At 43.6% G+C, this 20,327-nt stretch overlaps 1 protein-coding gene across 1 annotated transcript; it reads right to left on the minus strand.

Annotated features, from left to right (window-relative positions):
• Window positions 1-3,651: 3,651 nt before the first annotated feature.
• On the minus strand, window positions 3,652-12,171 carry TMEM37 (transmembrane protein 37). The gene is made up of 2 exons (XM_081839576.1): window positions 11,578-12,171; window positions 3,652-7,498 (listed from the first exon to the last, which is right to left on the minus strand). Exons 1-2 carry the CDS (start codon window positions 11,596-11,598, stop codon window positions 6,926-6,928), a joined length of 594 nt encoding a protein of 197 aa, XP_081695702.1. The 5' UTR covers window positions 11,599-12,171; the 3' UTR covers window positions 3,652-6,925.
• Window positions 12,172-20,327: the final 8,156 nt, after the last annotated feature.

Raw genomic sequence — 20,327 nt, forward strand, 5'->3', positions numbered from 1 at the left:
CATTGTGTTGTCTGGAGACACTTTGTAGAATACAAGCTTTAAAACACACACACACATACACACAGAGCAAAAAATTACACCCTTAACTGGCTGCAGGATTCAACGATGGATTGTGATCAGCACTGAAACTAGATCTCACAGGTTTGCGGCTTTGGACCTTGGACATTCAGCTGCCATGATGGTTGTGGGAATAATTTTTAAATTACTTTACTTTCTCAGAAGAGGATGTCTCTCTCAGCCCATGTATCTGTTGTTCATGCTTTTGTAATCTTGAGGCTTGACTGCTGTAACGCATTCTGTGAAGGGCTGCCTTGATGTTTCAAGAATAAGGAAGCTGGGTGCCATATCTATTCTCCATCGTCTACCTTGATTTCCTGTTGTCTTCTGGGGCTAATCCAAGATGCCTAGAAAGCCCTAAACATCATGCGTTTTGCATATATTACAGACTACCTTTTCCTCCCATCATACAATGATCTCTTCAATAAGCTGAGAATGCCCAGCTAATGATATTGGTACCAAACCAGAAAAGACATCAAACACATGCAGAGTGTTATTTGTGGTGGCTGATGTATTACTACTGAACTCTTTCCAGGTAGACTTGCCAAAGCCAGAGCTAAGTTAGATGTGTTTGCAAGACTGTTCTTGAGCAGATGAGTGGGGTTAATGTGCATTTTTTACCTCCTTTTTACTTTCAATGTGTTGCATGTCTGTATTTTTTTATATAAACATATAGGTAGATAAACATGGCTTAGTCATAGAGTTGGAAGAGACCTCAAAGGGTCATCTAGTTTGACTGCATGCCAGTAGAGCTTGAGCCGACAGAACTTCAACTGTATCATGTCCAGCACAAGTGGAACAACGCCACTCTGCCAGGCTGACTAGTGGAGACAATCCCACCGTTAAAAACTACTTCCAAATGTCAGGCATGTGCATGGGTCGTTGCATTTGCTTTGCTTTCACGGCTGCCTGTGCAAAATGCTTTCTCTCCCCTTCCCTTGGGGAAATTTGTGCTGCTGCTCATTTGTACCATCTGGATCATGCCCCTGTGTCACATGATGCAACTGCAGGAGCCACAGCTAGCCTGATTGGGGAGGGATGAGTGTCAGGGACTCCCCCCCCCCCGTTTCTTGGGAGCAATGTGTGCGCATTGAGAAGCAGCAAATTCTTCCTCCTTGGGTGGCAATAGCTAACAAGAAGATTCCAGCACTTCTCCTTACTCATAGTCTGTGGCTGTGTATTCCTGGCCTTCTCTTCTATTGCACGGAGTTGCAGCCTTGCCCACAGAAGTGCAAGAGCCTTCAAACTGGTAGAGCGAGCGAGCAAAAAAAGAAAGAATGCATCTGAGGCCTTTTGATTTGCATGTGCAAATAAGGATGTGCACATTTGAGTTCCCCTCTTACGGGAACCACATGCAGGTGTTGCTAACATGTGAGATTCCAACATGAACCTACCAGGTAGAAGAAATTCATTAGCAAATGTGACTGACACTGTGAAACTGGGTTTCAACAGATCCTGGGTATTCATTGCTCGCTAGAGAAAGTAATCATTCCCCGCCCCCCACATTATTGATTTCCTTATGCCTATATATCACTATTAGCTGCCAGTCACACCCATGCTAAATGGATCTTGATTGGATTCGGCATTCATGCACGTCCTGCATAGTACAGCTTGTATTGTTTGGCCTTTTGACCTCCTCCTGTAAAAATTGAATACCGTATTTTTTGCTCTATAAGACTCACTTTTTCTCTCCTAAAAGGTAAGGGGGAAATGTGTGTGCGTCTTATGGAGCGAATGCAGGCTGCGCAGCTGTCCCAGAAGCCAGAACAGCAAAAGGGATTGCTGCTTTCACTGCGTAGCGATCCCTCTTGCTGTTCTGGCTTCTGAGATTCAGAATATTTTTTTTCCTTGTTTTCCTCCTCCAAAAACTAGGTGCGTCTTGTCGTCTGGTGCGTCTTATAGAGCGAAAAATACGGTACTTTCCCCTCATTTATTTCTTTGCAGTCAGGGTGCATGTGTATGATCCAAGCACACTTTTTGGTGCCCACTTCATGCATCTGCCAAAGCGGGCTCTGTACTGACTGTGGCAGTTTGTATGACCAGTTGTCTGAACCAAAATCCAGAATTAAAGCAAAGGACTTATTATCTCCAAATAAGAAATATACCGGTATGTAGAAGCCTCAAACTAAGGATAAGGGGAGTTGTCACACTTTTCCAACATGCTAGGGTTAAAATAAATCCTGAAAGTAAAATGCCACAGGGGAAGTTACCAAAAAAATCTGAATTAGCATTTCTCTTAACTGAACGCCGTCATCCATCTTTTCAGAGCTACTGTTTCTTGTCTCACATGAGACCTTGAACAAATTGAAGCATAATATACGTCAGCTGGGACTAAGCCTCTACGATGCTCTCTTTTTTATTTTTGCATTGCATTGTGTTAATGATGCATAAATATGCACTCCTTAGTTGTGGTCCAATAGCTTACAGGTCTCCCAGAAGGCTGCAGTGTGGAGCAAGTAGCCCATTCCTGCTGAAGAGATAATAACAACATCTATTCTGTGTGATAGTTTGAACCATCTAGTTTGTCTGGTGTGATCATTCTGGACTATCCCTTATTGAACAAATAGTTGTGATGAATCCAAAGCTAAATATTAGGTGAAAACAACATTATACATAGGCAGGTAGGCTTAAACTGAATTGCCCTCTTCTGCTTCCTCTGGTTGTCATCTTAGCTTCTTTCTAACTCATAATAAACCTTGTGAAATTGGCTGTTGAAGTCCTGTGTGCATTTCTGCCAGGCTGAAAGGGACTTGCTTTTCTTTTCAACATGCCTAGATCATTTTGGCATCGCACTACACATGCATATGAGTTGGGGATCTGAGAGAAAAGCAATCTGCGTTGGGTTCAGGGAAGAACCAGGTAAGCTGGATGCTATCCCTGTTTACTGGGAAATTCAGTAATTAACAAAACAAAACATCCCACCTGTACTGCCCACAACCCGTTTGTGGCATATCAATGACCCATTTACAGTAGCGCCCTTCCAAGTCTGAACTGTTGCAAGCTACTGATGCTGCCGCCTTGAGCCAAAGTACTAATTAAGAGCCTAAGAATTGCCTGTGGAGTGCCAGACTTTTCTAGTCTGTGGCAGTGGCCAACCGGATGCCCTCGTGAAGCTCCCAAGCAAAGAAAGATGAAGATAGCAATTCCTTGCTATTATTCAGCCCTGGGTGTGAATGTGCACCCATTTCCACCATGTGACTATGCACAGTACCAGTTGCATGTGTATCTTTGATTCAAGTTGAATATTTTCAAATATAATTTGGTCTCTTCTGCTAAGCCTTCCATGCACTGTATCACTCCGCTCTAGAGAAATGTGTGGCTGTGAGACTGTGCCATAGTCTGTGTTCCAATAGTCTTCCATTTTCATTTTTGATTTTGGAGGAAAGCTAGGAAACACTCAGTCTGATTCAGTATTATTTACACTGACTGGCAGCCGTCTCCAGTGTCTCAGAGATGCATCTTTGCTAGTTCTACCTGGAGATGCTGGGGGTTGAATTCGGGTCTGTCTGTGTGCAAAGCATGTCTCTTCCGCATCCGTTTCCATGCTCTTGTTTAATGGCTACCTGCCCCCAAATTGCGACAGAGGACTAGAACTAGCAATTCACAAAGTAGTTTATTGAACATTTGACATTCAGATCTGAGATTTCTTCCTATATTCTCTTACCATTTTTTTTTAAGAAAACAGTTTAGAAAAGCTGCAGGTTTCATAATAAAAAACAACAACACTTATTTGAGACAAAGACCACATACAAACACGTCCCTTTGCTATCACTCTCCAGTCTTTACTGACAAAATGGCCTTTAATAGGAATGGAATCATACCCCATAAGACGAACCAGCTATAGAATGGTGCGGTGGGCTCCTTCAGATTGTCAGCTCAAAATGGGTCTCTAAAGCGTTTTAACCTCCATGGGATAGTCTTGAAAGCTTCAGTTCAGTGGAAATGGTGCGATACCCAGGCCCGCCTAATGCATGTGGGATGCCTTATCATAGTGTGTCAATTTTAGCAAAGTCTGAATGATGTGTACTTCAGGGAGTGTTGGAGTGTTGAGCTTTTTTAAAAAATGGAGCTGAAACTCTTAAGAAGCAGCCAGTGATAGGGGGAGGGAATGCAAAAGTCCCCCAAGCATGTGTACTTATTTAAGGGAAGCTATCACTTCTGTGGCTCTTACACAGCAGATTAGTCACAATTGCACAGTTGTTGTGCTGCAAGATGATTATCTGGGGAGGCCCATGGGGAACAAAGCCTTGCCACAATTCCTTCATTCACTAGACTGTTCTTCCAAAAAGACAGCATGTTTCCTAAACAAACGTTTGGGATTGCCCTTGAATGAAATCCATGGCACAATAGTGCCTCTTTCCAGTTGCCAGATGTCCATTATTTTAAAAGGACTGTGCTTAAATGGAGAACAGCACAGTCTCTCTGAGGGCCTGTCCCATGTTTCTGATAAGGGTTTGCGTTCATCAGCCCTTTCTACCATTTGACAACTCACCTAGAATGTCTGAACCATTTGTGGGCAATTGGTCAACACTTCTGCAACATAATCATGAACAAATGTGTGCCAACCGCTCACCATTTTGACAACTATTTGGGGGTCGGGTGTGTTGAACAGCTTCACATAAAAGCCACCTTGACCAACCCCTTTTAAGCCATCGTGGATCGTGAGGATACTTCTCTCTCCACTAGTCACGAAATGGTTGCACTGGGTAAATGGTGGTTCTTTAGGGTATTACGGCTGTTGTTTCACCAAGAAACAATTGTCAATCCATACAGAACTACATAGGTAGTTACGTGTGTCCCTGGATGTATTTTCAAAACAACCCTGCCAGCAGATATACACTAGATCACTCCTGAAACCCAAACAAAAAAATTTCCAAGCATTTTTATCAAAGCATAATTTTTTTAAAAAACAAGAAGAGAATTTGAACAACACTCCCAGCTTGGATGACTGCCTTCAGAGAAAGAGAGAGCAGGAACTTTGCTTCCTGTGATTTTGAGAAGGGGGAAGTGAAATTGGCAATGCTAGCACAGCATTCCCTGATCTACCATCCTGTTCTCTGAGGACTGCATAGAGTGATGGCGTTTTGAAAGATCATCTCTAGCCCATAGGGAAGAGTTTGCCTTGTTTTTCCTCATTAACTCTGAGTAGCAAAGACCTCTTTAACAATATACTGGGCAGATAGCTCTGCCTCTCTGCAGCAAAGTGCCTTTGTTGCTGCTAAGCTGCCCAATTCACCTCTTCGGCTCCAACACAATGAGGGCTGTGGATCTTCTATAATTGAAATCATTCTAACCCATCTGGACACGTAATGAGATTGTGGAATCATGTGAAGAAAAAGGGAGAGGGAGAATAATACTTATTCGTAAAGATGCTTACTCTAAGATAGAAATGACTGGGGTCCATGCTTGCTATTCATGAATGAAAGAAATAACAATCAGACATAATATTAAATTATATAGCATAAATTCCAGCCATGTAAGAGATGACTGCAACCCATATATTAAGCATTTTGATTCTCTGTGTTGCTCTCCAGCAACAGGGGTGCCTGAATGTTACAAAATTAAAGGTGGACATCTTAAGGAAGTTTCTTTTAAAATCACTTATACTGAACCAAATGAATACTGCAGGTGTTATTTTATCATTTGGCCGGTGTTGTTAAGAGTATACCTACTGTCATTAGGCTCCTTGTTGTGGTTCAAATCAGGCAAGCAGCTTTGTCATGATGACCAAAGTCTGGTTGTCTGTGTCCGTCTCCATCAATGCGCCTTCCTGTGGTTCCCCTTCAAACCATCCTGCTTCCAGGTAGGAGATGCGGCTGGGCAGTGCTTGGAACCTGTGGCCCTCCATGTATTGTTGGACTACAACTCCCATCATTCCTGACCACAAGCCATGCTGGCAGCAGCAGCTGATGGGAACTGGAGTCCAACCACATCTGGAAAGCCATTGAAATCCATTCCAGGGCAGCCCAGCCACCTCTTGCACTCTGGCCTGAGATCTCTTCCTTTTCCACTTGGAAAATGGTTAAGAGAGACACCAGAATGTGGTGAGATGTAAGACAAGCCCTGTATCTCGTGAAACCAAATTGTCACCATAAAAAGCTTCATGGGAGGTACAGTTCAGATGAGAGCAATAATCTCCACAGTGCACGGCTGGTTTGTTGAAATGTTGGCATTGTATATAAATCAGATATACTCTCATGGCAGAAACAACAAGGACCAAAGCCCATATAATGTTTTTTGAATAGGTTATGGTAAAATGCAAATTATTTGAATTTGGAAGTGAGACCCTAGTTAGCATTCTCAACATTTTGCATAGTACAAATGATCCTAATATTGATCCCAGCTGATGTGCAAAAATGAAACCATGAAGTTTTCTGAAAAGGACAAAGCACATTTATAATCTTCTCACTTCGATACTGAGTATGACCTCCAGTGAGATTTCTTAGTCCTGACAATCTGACCTACTGGTTTTAATGAGATTAAGTCACAATTTACTGTGACCTGATTGGGGCTTTTGATTAATAAATCTAAGAACTCCAGATAGATTACAGTAAGGATGCACCTTAAATAGCATTAAAACCAGCAAACCAAGTTTGTTTTGCTTTTACTGGGCCACCTTTAAATGAATGAGCTTTAAACAAAGGAAACCAGTCTTTTGCACTTCCATTTCTGTGGAGAGTTACATCATTCAAAATCTAAGCAGGTCATAATAGCCAACTTCCAGTATCCAGCATCCATTATCAAGTGATCTTGGAGACATCCATATCATATGTTTTCTCTTAATGTAAACTAAGAAAACTTGGTCTCCTTTTGAAAGGCCTCAGTTTACTTTTCTGTGTATCTGGTGAAGCTAATATCCACCATTCTTTTAATTTTTCCTCATTCTATTCCACGGAAATGTGATGTTGTTAAGATGAAGTCCACTGATTCCATTCAGGAAGAAAAGGAAGGCAGAAATGAATTCACACCAATAGGTTAGTGTGAAACCCGTGAGAGTGATGTGGTCCCTCAGAAGGAATAAGAAGCTCAAAACTCCAGTGAATGAGAGCAGGAACGAGAGAAGAACGAGGATCGATCCCATCGACCACTTCTTCCTGGAGTTGACGTCTTCACAGACTTGGGAGACCATGAGAAGTTCCAGGCCAAAGATTGCGACGACAACAGCAAAAGACACCAGACTTCTTGCAAAAGTCATTCCCGCGTTGATCCCTCGAATGTTGGCCAACGTGAGATCAGTGGCACATTTCAGGGCACTATTGTTCCCGACTGTGCAGAAGTGCCACAGTCCAAAGAGCTTTCCCTTGGCAAAAAGCCAGTGCCCATCGCACACAGCAATGGAGGACAGGACAATGGCTATCGCAACGCAGAGGATAATCAGGCTCCTGATGAACATCTCAAAAAACGATCTTGTCCGTCTTCTACGAGTGAGTAACCACTGGGCCTTAAAGAGAAGGTCCAGAAAGAAAGAAGTTAAATACCCCTCCTATTAAAGCAACACAGATTGCTTTTAAATCGCAGCCAGCAATTATATTGCTATTGATGTTGTGACCAGTTAGAAAGAATGCTCAATAACAGCGAGAGTCGTTGAAGTCGGTTAAATACACCGGGCAGATAAGCTTGGTTGGGTACACACTATACATTTAAAGCACACTGCTACCCTCAAAGAATCTTGGGAATTGTAGTTTGTTAATGGTGCAGGGAACTTTAGATCTGCGAGGGGTTCCCAGGATTCTTTGGGGGAAGCAATGTGCCTTACATCTATGGTGTGTACGCAGCCTTAATATACAAATGATTTGAGAGTGCTGTGAGAAAGTGAAGACAGTGATAAAACATTTAAAATGCCACAGAAGCAGTGGAAGTCTTACCAAACCAATCTTTTGAATATAACATTGTGTGTGTGTTTGTGTGTGTGTGTGTGTGTGTGTGTGAGAGAGAGAGAGAGAGAGAGAGAGGGAGGGAGGGAGAGAGAGAGAGATGCTACATTTATGCTGTTAAGAGTCTGGAAAGAAAGTAAATTATCTGCCATATTTCATTCATAAGAAAAAGAAAAGTGAAGCAGGCTACACTTAGTCACATCTTTCTTTGGTCTTGTAGGCAATGCCCTGGCTGACTACTATTCAGAGAAGCAACAAGGCACCATATACTAGCAAACAGAGTTTTTATTTCCCACTAGCTGGACCATAAAGAAGGCTGATTGCTGAATAATTGATGCTTTTGAATTATGGTGCTGGAGGAGACTCTTGAGAGTCCCATGGACTGCAAGAAGATCAAACGCATCCATTCTTAAGGAAATCAGCCCTGAGTGCTCACTGGAAGGACAGATCATGAAGCTGAGACTCCAATACTTTGGCCATCTCATGAGAAGAGAAGACTCCCTGGAAAAGACCCTGATGTTGGGAAAGATGGAGGGCACAAGGAGAAGGGGACAACAGAGGACGAGATGGTTGGGCCGTGTTCTCGAAGCTACAAACATGAGTCTGACCAAACTGCGGGAGGCAGTGGAAGACAGGAGTGCCTGGCGTGCTCTGGTCCATGGGGTCACAAAGAGTCGGACACGACTAAATGACTACACAACAACAACAAAGCAGCACAGACCTGTTCTTGGCTGAAGCAGGAAATCCTCCCACAATCGGAGCATTTTTTTAAAATTGTGTGTGTAGGAACAAGTCTATTGCGCATGTGGCTTGCCCCACTTTACGAACTTGCCTCCCTCGCTGCCACTGCAAGCTTGCCTGCCCAGGCCGCCCGCCCAAGGCTGCATTGAAACTTCCCCAGCTTAACATTTCGATCTGTCTTGCCATGGCTTGTTCTGTGCAGAAGTGTTGGCTGTCATTGACGCCGCCTCCAGAGTTTTAAAAGTGAGAGATTAAAATGTTCTACTTCTCCCTATACACACTTTTCTAGTAATGAATATTGCAGATCATCGAGTTCTGATTTCCTGTGTGTTGGAGGAAAGGACCCTGACTATTTTGATGTCTCCATCAAGATAACCTTTATTGCCTGAGGAGCTGTCTCATGGGTTTTCCAGGGCCATCATTTTATAATGTTGTGAAATGATTTCACAGAATTGTAGAGTTGGAAGGACCCTGAGGATCATCTATTCCAACCCCCTGCAATGCAGGAATATACAGCTGTCCCATACAGAGATTGAACCTGCAACCTTGGCATAAACAGCACCATGCTCTAACCAACTGAGCTATCCAGGCTGCTTTGGATATGGGCACAACATAAGGAGCAAAGGAGTATCATTGCATTGTACAGCTGGAAGGAACCTCAAGGGTAATCTAGTCCAACCTCCTGCAATGCAGGAATCTTTTGCCTAATGTGGGTGCTCGAACCCACAACCCTGCGATTTAGGGTCTCATACTCTACCGAGTGAGCTATTGAGCTATCCCAGGCAGAGAGGTATCAAAGAGAAAACCAGGACTTCTTCTCTGATCAGCACAATGAATGTTTTCAACTTGGGGGGAAAGATGGGAAATTCAGTCAAGCAGAGCTTGCGTTGATGATGAGACATCCAGCAGAGGAATAATAAATGCTGGATAGGAGTTGCTTAAAGGTTAAGTGTTTTTAAATGCTTGATTTTATTATTTAATAATTTTAAGGGTGTGTGTGTGTACACATGCATAGATTTATATGATTTTGCTGGAAACTGCTGAAATGGGAATTTGAAGAAAAGGCTGTAGCTCAGTGGTTGGAGCATCCACTCTCCATACAGAAGGTGATGGGTTCTAATCCCAGCATCTCCAGGGCAAGGAGAAACCTCTGTCTGAAATCCTGGAGAGCAGCTGCCAATGCAGAGAGGATTCAGTTAGAAGGACCAATGGTCAGACTCAGTATAAAGCAACTCTCTATGATGCCATCCTGCTCCAATTTCTCAGGAGCTTAGTTCACAAGCTAAAAACATTCGCTGTGAGCATATCTTCCTTGTAACATCCTATATCTCTTCTTTTCTTAATTGCAGCCCCTGTGGTTCATTATATATCTATCTATCTCTATATATTAAAATATGGCTCTTGCACAAAATATCCTCACAAGATCCACTGAGCGAGAGTCAGTTTTGCTGAAACATCAGTAATAATGTCCGGGGAGGAACAGAGCCACTGATCTTTGTAAACAACTCATTGCATTCCAGGAGAGAAGGGAGGAAATGGAGCAAGTTCAGAATGTTATTTGAGTCCTTAAGTTGACAAAAGCTTACACAGTGAAACCCCAACGGACCATAGCTCTGCCTCTGGAGCAGAATCGTTTTGTACACATGATGTTAAAAGGGGTTTCATGGCGGAAGAAAGGCAGGGCAGAAATGTCAGAAAGCAAACAAGTTTTTAAAAAGTCCCCACCCCTGAAGTATGCAGCTAGAAAGCACAGACTTTGCATATTCAACGGGACAACAACCCTGTGAGGTAGGTTTGGCTGTGAGGCAGCGACTGGCCCAAGGACACCCAGTGAGCTTTATGTCGAGCGGGGAGGATTCAAACCCTAACCCCCACGCTCTAACTACTGTGTCTCATCAGATTTCCCTCATTGGATGGTGAATGTAAATCTAGAAAAGCAGTCCAGACATTCAAAGTCAGATGTAAATGCCAGACCCTCCAAGTGTCTCTATTTTCCAGAGACAGCCCCAGATTTTCGTTGTCCCCGAGAGGGGGCAATGACAATAAAGATATTATTATTATTATTATTATTATTATTATTATTATTATTATTATTATTATTAGATTTACAAAAACTGTCCTGGTTTCTGATTTGATCCTGGAATGTCCCTGGAATGTTTTCATGGGAGAAATGTTGGAGGGTATGGAGTTATGTGATCCCTTCCCAGCCAAGGAGATAAGGTACCATTTTTAGATGTTTGAAGGCTGCCCTGTATAGGGAAGTTTTTTTAAAAAAAGTTTAGTGTTGTATGTATGAATGTATGTATGTATGAAATCTCCCAGAGTGGCTGGGGCAAACCAGTCAGATGGACGGTGTATAAATAGTGAAATTATTATTATGATGGAATAGGGTGTCCCTGTTTTCATCGGAGAAATGTTGGAGGATCTGAAACACACACACACACACCTACAGGAAGAGGGAGCGATGGAGAGAGAGATTTTGAGATTGCAGGAGGACAGAAGATCTTCTATCCGGGAAGCACTCCTAAATGAAACGACAGGGAGAGACAGAGAGTTGGCCACAGCCAAGGGGGATCGACACAATAGCACATAAGAGAACTTTTTCCGCCTTGCTTCAAGACAAAGCGATGATAATAAGCGGGGAATTTGCTTCGAGCAACAGGTGGCAAAAGAAAGTCGGCTAGTTTGAAGCGCGGGCTGCGATGAGCGGCTCTGCCTGTAGGGCGAGGGGGAAACGCGGGCAGAGGCGCTGCAACGCCAGAACAAAGGGCGGCGGCGGCGGCGGCGGCGGCACACAGCGATGCCAACAAAACACGCAGCTCCAGCCCAAACAAAAAGATACATATATATATTTGTCCCACCCGCCAGAGAGGAAGAATGGCTCCTCCTGAGCTCCCGATTTTACCTGCACTGCGATGGCTGTCATGCTGCCTTGCGCCCCTTCCCGCGGAGCGAGGCGGCGAAGTCCGGGCAGCAACTTCGAGGTCGGCGGCTGCGCGGCGGAGGAGAGCGCGAGAAATGTCTCCCGGGCGCCCGCTTCACGCGCCCGCTCCCGGCCAGGGGCCCATGGCGGCGGAGTGGGGCGCGTCCAAGGCCGCTCTGCCCGCGCGTCCTGCCGAGAGCGGCGGGAGGCAGGCAAGCAGGCGAACTGCCCTTTGAGTTTTCCCGGTGGCTGAGTCAGCAGCCGAGCCGAGGAGGAAAGGAGGAGGAGGAGGCGGAGGAGGAGGCCGCCGAAAGCGGCTGGAGCCGGCGAGCGGCTGGAGGAGGAGCAGGGGGAGGAGGGCCGAGAGAGGCGGAGGGCGCTCCGGGCAAGCCCGGCGCCAGGGAAGGGCCGCCGGGGGCACAACCGCCGCCCTCGCCTGGGCCGCGGCAGAAGTGCAGGGTCCCCTCCTGGGTCGCCGGGGGTGGCAGGGATCCACGCAGATCTCCACGGATCGCCTTTTCCGGGGGGATCCGCTGTTTTCTGCGCGCTTACATGCGCAGGTGACCTGGAGTGCTCCAAGCCGCCTCTTTAAGGGCCACCTAAGTTGTGCTTCCTTCCTCTGTGAAATAGGCATTTTATTGGTTTTTTCCACAGCAGGGCAATAACCGCAAACAAAACAAGACTTGGAGTACAGTTTGTCAATTTGTCAGTAACAACAACTTATTTGTACCCCATCTTTGCCCCTGACGGGATTCAAGGTAGCTTACAAAGGGGGGGGGGGTCACTAAAAACGTAGAAAAAACAATAAAAAAACAAGCGTTTTTGTAACACGTGTTTTACAAATACCAACAATTGTGATAAAAAGCAGCAGGGCACCAGCCCTTTCATTAAAAGCAGTCACTTGGCAAAAGTCTGTTGGAACAAGGTCTTCACCTGCCAATGGAAGGACAACAAAGAGAGCCAGGCTAGCTTCCTCAGGGAGGGAGTTCTGGAGTTGCTACCACCAAGATGGCCCTTTCCCACATTCTCTCAGGTGGAGATTGGGAGAAGGGCCTCCCCCAACGGTCTCAAAACCCAAGCAGGTTTGTATGAGGGAATGTGGTCTTTCAGATAGCTTGGACTGCCTCTAGGCACTGTGATCAAGTTGTGACCAGAGGAGGAATGACCACGGGGAGAAGCGCAGAGAAAAGAAGCACCATGGTGCATCTGCAGAAGCAAAACCAGACACCTTCATCTGCCTCAGCTGCAACAAAACATGTCTCTTCCATACAAGTATTAGTCTCTACAGCCTGCACTGCAACCTTGCAACAGTTTGACTTCACCCCCAAAGGCGTGCTTCTCCACTGTCTCCTGAGACAGAGAGAGGCCGACAACAGCAACAGGTTGAATTTTTGCATTTCATTATCATCTAAGGTCACCCTTTGAAAGTCCACCAGTCAACTGGGGATAACGTGTCACAAAAAAGCTTCTGAAATAATCCTAAGGACATAAGAAGAGCCCTGATGGATCAGGCCAGAGGCCCATCTAGTCCAGCATCCTGTTCTCACAGTGGTTAACCAGATGCCCATGGGAAGCCTGCAAGTAGGACATGAGCCCAATAACATTCCCTTGTCCTGTGGTTTCCAGCAACTGGTTTTCAGAAGTGTTCTTGCCACTGAGAGAAGCATATCGCCTCCATTTTGTTTGTTTTAGAGGTGTCACTAGACACTCCCCCCCAACAGATGAACACAGCACGCACACTCTCTCTCTCTCTCTCTCTCTGGGAGTTCTTACTCACAGTAGGGATCTCCCAGCAATGATTGCACAACATTTAACATAAGAAAAACACAAGAAGATAAATGCCAGTTGGGCAGCTCTGAGCAGCCTGTGAAAACTGGCTTCTTGCCTGGGGTAGACTGCACATGCTTGCAGTTAAACTGGCATTGGCATGCTAGGATGATTGAAGGCTGATGCTCTAACATATTTGTACCCTCAAGTCCTTCTTATGTTCACCGCCTGCAGCTATCAAGGCATTGCTGAGCAAAATAAGGGAGGCAGGCTGGACAGAGGATCCTTCTTACTCTCTTGCTGCTCACCCTTGCAGTGAATTGAGCAGGGTGGTGGGCTTATTGATTTGTCTGTGCTGTCATTTCCATGTACTGTAAAGTGTATATCCTCAGTTTCTTTCTTGTTCTGAAATCTATAGCTCTTAACATTTAAAAAGCTATCTTCTTGTGTTTGATAATTGCCCACGCAGTATTTGCACCAGCACTGTGAAATGTTATTTCTTGCAAGCTGTCATCCACATGCTTTCCCTGATCATTCCATATTTCTGCATTCGAAGGCCAATATTGTTTCGTACTTGGTAACTGTTTCATTGACTAAATCAGGTTATGTGGAAGAAAAAACAAAATGGAAAGAAATCTACTTTATTGGGATTTCATGTACTTCTAGTGCTGGTCAGCTATTTTCTTGTTTCATGCTCCCTTTGGACTATGTCACAAATTAGGAGTCAAGTCTCTTTTCTGAGAGCAGCAGCTAGTTTTCAGGATCAACTGAAACAGCAGTTAGTAGAGTGAAATACAGCAGATATAGTCCTCTGCAGCACACCTTAGGGGATACAGCCTTGTATAAAGTCAGGGAATGGGCTAAAGGTCTCCAATTTTACATGCCTGAGATCTGATAGTGTTATAGTTACTCCACATAAAAGTAAGGAAGCTCCTAGCCAGAATAATAAAACAGCGAACTTTTGCACTCTCTCATTATATTTGATAAAGTTGTTACTGCTTTGAAAAGATTGCAGCATGTGAATCACAAGGAAAAACATCCAACTTTATCAGAGTCTGCTGTCAAAGTCCAAGCTTTGTCTTGAAAACATAGCAATCTAGCGTTTTAAGAGTGTGATTAGGGCAGTTCGCAACCCCACCAAGGAAATACTCCAAACCAAGTGGAAGGCTCACAGTTCAGGGTGAGACCATGTTTCAATCTTTGGCATCTCTAGTTAAAAGGATCTCAGGTAGGTGTACTGGGAAAGGCTTTGTGGAGAGGCAATGTGCGCCCAAGTAGAAAATACAAGCCTAGATAGTCCAGTGGTCTGACTCTGCATAATGAGAGATGTAAGACAACACTTTAAAACAGCTGCCTCATCTTGATTAAGCATACCTTAGCACATTCAAAGTGTTCAGCATGATTTATGGTCACCTCATTCATTTTTACGACAGTCTTGTAAGGTAGGCCCGTATTATAAAGTTCTATTTTAATGCTGGGGCAGAGAGAAAAGAAAGTGGTGCTTGAAAAGAGTGCCACCAAAATACATTTGGGGCTGAGATGACATTTGCAGTCTTAGGTGGGAGATACGGGACCAGATGATGTTGGACTACAACTCCCATAATCCCAAATCATTGTTCCCCGTCCTTTCCTTCAGATGCTTTAGAAAATACAGTGATACCTCAGTTGTCAAACGTAATCCATTCTGGAAGACCCTTTCACTTCCCAATCGTTCGAAAACTGAAGCTCAAAGGGCGGCCTGCAAATTCAATAGAGGAAATTGAAAAGAAAGGGGGAAAAAAAAAAAAACCCAGAGGAAGCTGTTCGACTTCCAAGGTGCGTTTGAAAATGGAAGCATTTACTTCCAGGTTTTCGGCGTTCGAAAACCAAAATGTTTGAATTCCAAGACGTTCGAAAACTGAGGTACCACTGTACAAATATTTGAATGTGCCCTTTCATAGCACACACAAATGAGATAAATATAAGGTTATGGGCTCATGCTATATCAGTGGTATATCAGTGTAGAATAGAGGCATGATAGAAAAACTTGCTCAACTACAAGGACTGGGACTGAAAGGAGGGCTCATCATGTTGACTCATTTCAACACTGCAAGACAGTTTGGCCTTTTTTGATGCAGAGCCTGTAATGAAAAACAGGATGTCCAGTGGAAGGGGTTCTGTGCAAAACAAAGCTAGTCAGCCAATGTATTGCGAAACGATATGATAATCTGAAGCTCAAAAGATACAGGGTGTTGAAGGGGAAAGAGAAGAGAGATTTGGAGTGTTTAGCAGTTTTAGCTACATTCCAGGGCAAATTTGCTTTAAAGGCATCAGTACAGCTGTGAGCGAGCTCTAGAATTGTGTGCTCTCAACTCTTATAGAGAACTCTTGCAATGTGCAGCTCTGAAAGTCATTCATTGCACAGCAGTCAATTTTTCCCCAACAGTGGAGACACTTGCAGATACAAGGTGTACAGGTGAACCCATGCGTATCTCTCCGCACTTTTGAAGACGTTTGGGACCTTTGGGTGGAGTTCGTATGTTTCCGTTTATGAATATGTGCTTCTCCCTTTAACCTTACACCCAATAATGAAGTTCACAAAACAGAGGAATAAAGATTGGTTTCTTACATGAAATAAAATGGAGAGAGCATATGGATGCTGCTTAAGGCAGCCTGTTTACATACAGAAATTAAATAAATAAATAAATAAATAAATAATCAATCAGTGATTTTTTCCTAAAAAAATGTTTAGGGGTACTCTCATTTTCCTACTCATATTGAAATACCGCCCCTCAGTGAGACCAAACTTAGATTCACAAAATGTTTAGGGATATGCGTCCCCCCAGTAAAAAGCACTAATAATAAATATAATAATAATAATAATAATAATAATAATAATAATAATAATAGGCAGCAAATCATGTAGTACCTACCTTGATCATAAAGGTGAAATGATCCCCCAGGATCCTTATCTATCTAAAAGCCTAGAGTGGATATGATTTGCTGTAGTATCCACTCGGGAAAAAAAAGGGGGGGGGGACACATGTATTTGTCTTGAAGCAATCAGAACCAAAGATCTGTGCCTTGTGTGCCAAGCTCCCTCTGTTAATATTCTATAGCAGCACAGCTACAGTGTCTCTCACCTGTTTCTTGATCTGTGGTCCAACAAAGCTGCAGAGTTTATCGTTGAGATTGTGGTGTGAAAAGTAGGTCCCTAATGTTGTAAACTTCCCAGAATCCCAACCAACTTAAATATGGGGTTTAAGTATAATTTTGGACCAACATAACTCTCTGGAGAGAGGCAGGATCTTCCTGACTTTCCTGACTGTTATACCTCATTTATTCATTGTACTATTGTTTATTCCTGCAAGTTACTGTCTGTTTACCAAGTTTGAAGTTGGAAGGACATGACCCTAGTGAGACATGACTGTTGATTGTATGTTTCCTGAATCATTACTTTACCTTTGGAGAAAGATGGCACTGCCTATGCTGAACCCAATTATTTCTTACAGGAAATGGCAATTAACGTTTTCTGGTAACACAGGATTGTGTGTGCTGACCATTACCATTAAGTATTAGGTCAGGATATTTACTTACATTTTCTAGGTCACATTTAAGTTAAGAAATAGTAATAGGGTCAGAATGGGGGCCTCTTTTCATATGAAGTTATGCCAACTGCAGTGATACTGTGATCAACAGAAATAAACCGTAGAAAAAGTTCAGATTGGCATCCTTTGTTACAATGCATCCATAAAAACAAGAGTCTGCCCAGTTATCAGATTTTCTTCTAGGCTGAGCAGGCAAAGTGGCAGCTTAATCAACCTCCAAGAGTTGTAGCAGGAGCTCTTCAAATCCACAAATAAGGCCATTTTCAAAACATATCTAGCAATGGTCTAAATAGTGCAAGGGTTTGTTTTTGAATGTCTGGCAAGAGGCTGCTGTTGTGTCATGGTATAGACCCCTACACACACTCAAGAGATAAGTTTTTATCTGTTTAGGAACAAATCCTTGAGCACATCTAACTAGTGACTCCCCTCTCAAGGCAACACTCAGCCTCAGAAAAGTAGGTGATAAGGAAAAGATACTCTCCCCTTTCCTCCTAGCAGTCTTATTTTGCTGAAAAAAGCCCACCTACCCACAACTACTATTTTCCATCTCATCTCCCAAAGGAAAAAGATATGGGCACTATATATTTTCTTCCATAGGAGAAATCTTAAACACCTGAGATGGAGAACAGCATTTTTTAGGAAGGAAAAAAAGACCCAACCCCTGTACAGTCGTACCTTGGTTCTTGAACGCCTCATGACTCGAATGTTTTGGCTCCTGAACGCCGCAAACCCAGAAGTGAGTGAAGTTTTGTGAACTTGTTTTGGAAGTCTAATGTCCGACGCGGCTTCTGCGGCTTCCAATTGAGTGCAGGAAGCTCCTGCAGCCAATTGGAAGCCCGCGCCTTGGTTTTCGAACGTTTTCAGAAGTCGAACAGACTTCTGGAAGCATTCCGTTTGAGAACCAAGGTATGACTGACTGTACTTGTCTTCTGAAGCACATAACACACACATGCATGAGGAAAACAACACATAGCCAAACATCATTTGTGTATGTAGCTTAGCCTTCTCACAGGATATATTTTTTATATCTTTTAACTGGAAAGGCTTGGTCCAAGTGGCACACTTCTGCTCATTTTACCATATTTTTCACTCTATAAGGCGCACCAGACCACAAGACGCACCTAGTTTTTGGAGGAGGAAAACAAGAAAAAAAAATATTCTGAATCTCAGAAGCCAGAACAACAAGAGGGATCGCTGCGCAGTGAAAGCAGCAATCCCTCTTGCTGTTCTGGCTTCTGGGATAGCTGCACAGCCTGCATTCGCTTCATAAGACGCACACACATTTCCCCTTACTTTTTAGGAGGGAAAAAGTGAGTCTTATAGAACAAAAAATATGGTACCTGTGGAGCTCTCAGGCCCTGGGAACTTCTTTTGGTCCCAGCAACTACTCAAGGAGAGTCAGCATTCAGTGTTAACAGGCATCATGGAATTCCAAGTCTACTCTGATATGATCCAGCTTAGGCTTTCTTACCTGCTCCTGTACGAAGCCTGCCAGACTTAATTCTTTCCTCTTGATTCCACTAAGCTTCAGGTTCTTTTGGCTACCTCCAAACAGATAAAACAAATCTGAGCTGAACTAGCAAGGTTTTTGAGCAGCACACACTAGCTTTAGGAGTGAAAAGATTCTACTTAATCCTTCCAATTGAATATTGTAACAGATACTGCTTGAATAACCTTTACAAAACAGTATTTGCAGTTAAGAACTTTAGTTGCCAAGAGTAGGCAAGTGCATTTGAATCGCCTACATTAAGAGGTATTTGGCTCCATCTGGTGACCAGGATAGGCTTTACATCTCATCTTTGAGTTATGTCCCAATTTGCTTCTACAGTGGTACCTTGGTTCTCAAAATGAATCCGTTCTGGAAGTCCGTTCCAAACCTAAGCATTCCAAAACCAAGGTGCGCTTTCCCATGGATAGTAATGCAAAATGGATTAATCCACTCCAGCCTTTTAAAAACAACCCCTAAAACAGCAATTTAACATGAATTTTACTATCTAATGAGACCACTGATCTATAAAATGAAAGCAATAAACAATGTACTGTAGCTGAATTGGGTTCCACACAGTCACAGAAACAAAACAAAAAGAGCCACAAAAATGCAAAATAAATAGCAAAAACAGACAAGACCTCAGTGTAACACACAAAACGGAAGTGTGGCACTCAAAACAGAGCATGTTCGTCTTCCGAAAAAAGTTCACAAACCGGAACACTTAGTTCCGGATTTGCAGTGTTTGGGTTCCAAGTTCCTTGAGAACCAAGGTGCCACTGTATAGGTATTTGCAGTGGGGAACACGTCATCGTCCTAGACTAGAACCATCACCTAGACTGTTGCCCACAGTAGGATTTCGGAATCTTCCCAATTGTGCCGGATTTACGTATAAGCTAAAGAAGCTATAGCTTAGGGCCCCACTCTCTTGGGGGCCCCTATAAAATTTAAAGGAAAAGAACGCTGGATGTACATTTCCAAAATATAAGATAAAAAACAAATAAAATAAAACCTACATACAGCAACCGTGTTTTGTGTTGTGTAGGCTCCTATTTGTTATTTGCAAATGGCTTTAGATACCTATTGGGTCCATAAATTACCATATAGCATATATTCAACACAAAAAACAGTGACAATTTGTTGTTGACAAAGGGCAGCTGGACATATAAAGGGCCCCATTACCTTCGGTAGCTTAGGGCCTCATCAAACCTAAATCCGGCCCTGTCCAATACAATACAGGCTGCCATGTCTCAGGGCCATGGCTCTGCTCTGTCAAAAAACACATTTACACCATTTCACTGCTTGTCCTGGGGTCCCTTGTGCTGGTACTTCGTTTGAATGAAACCTGCAGAAGATACTAAGCTTTTAAGGTGACACACAGTCCAAGACCGCCTGTGAATAGGCAGTTTTCGAAGGCTATGCCTGCATCCAAGGGATTAAGCTGGCTTCCCCCATCCTGTACTGAAGGGTCATCTTTGCTATTTGAAGCTAGATCATAGGGCAACATCCAATGTCAAGTGCTGCTCAGAGCAGACTCCCTGAAGCCAATGCAATCTAACAACATCAGCCCATTTATTTCAGTGGGTCTAACTCCAGGTATGAAGCAGCTTGATATCACTCCTATTATTTTCCAAACAACTTGAGGGGAATATGCCTAATGCATTTCATAATCAGAAGCACTGCACAAGGGCTCTCACAATATGGGTTTTCCTGATGCTCCTCTTGAAACCAGCTATGGGGGGCTTGGAGAGAGTATAGGTATAGCCCAGCTAGTTAGAGAGAGGTGCTAACAACATCACAGTTGCAGGTTTGACAGCTTCATATTTCTGCATTGCAGGGAATTGGACTACATGGTCATCAGTGTCCCTTACAATTCCGTGATTCTACAAAAC

This window comes from Podarcis erhardii (genome assembly GCF_964252035.2).
Source record: "Podarcis erhardii genome assembly, chromosome: 1".
In the NCBI taxonomy this organism is placed as follows: domain Eukaryota; kingdom Metazoa; phylum Chordata; class Lepidosauria; order Squamata; family Lacertidae; genus Podarcis; species Podarcis erhardii.

Excerpts from the sequence above, each read along its gene's own strand:
- TMEM37 (XM_081839576.1), bottom strand. The coding sequence starts at position 11,598 with ATGACAGCCATCGCAGTGCAG. Across the intron at positions 7,499-11,577 it reads TGACAGCCATCGCAGTGCAG|GCCCAGTGGTTACTCACTCG; the intron begins GTAAAATCGGGA and ends CTTCTCTTTAAG.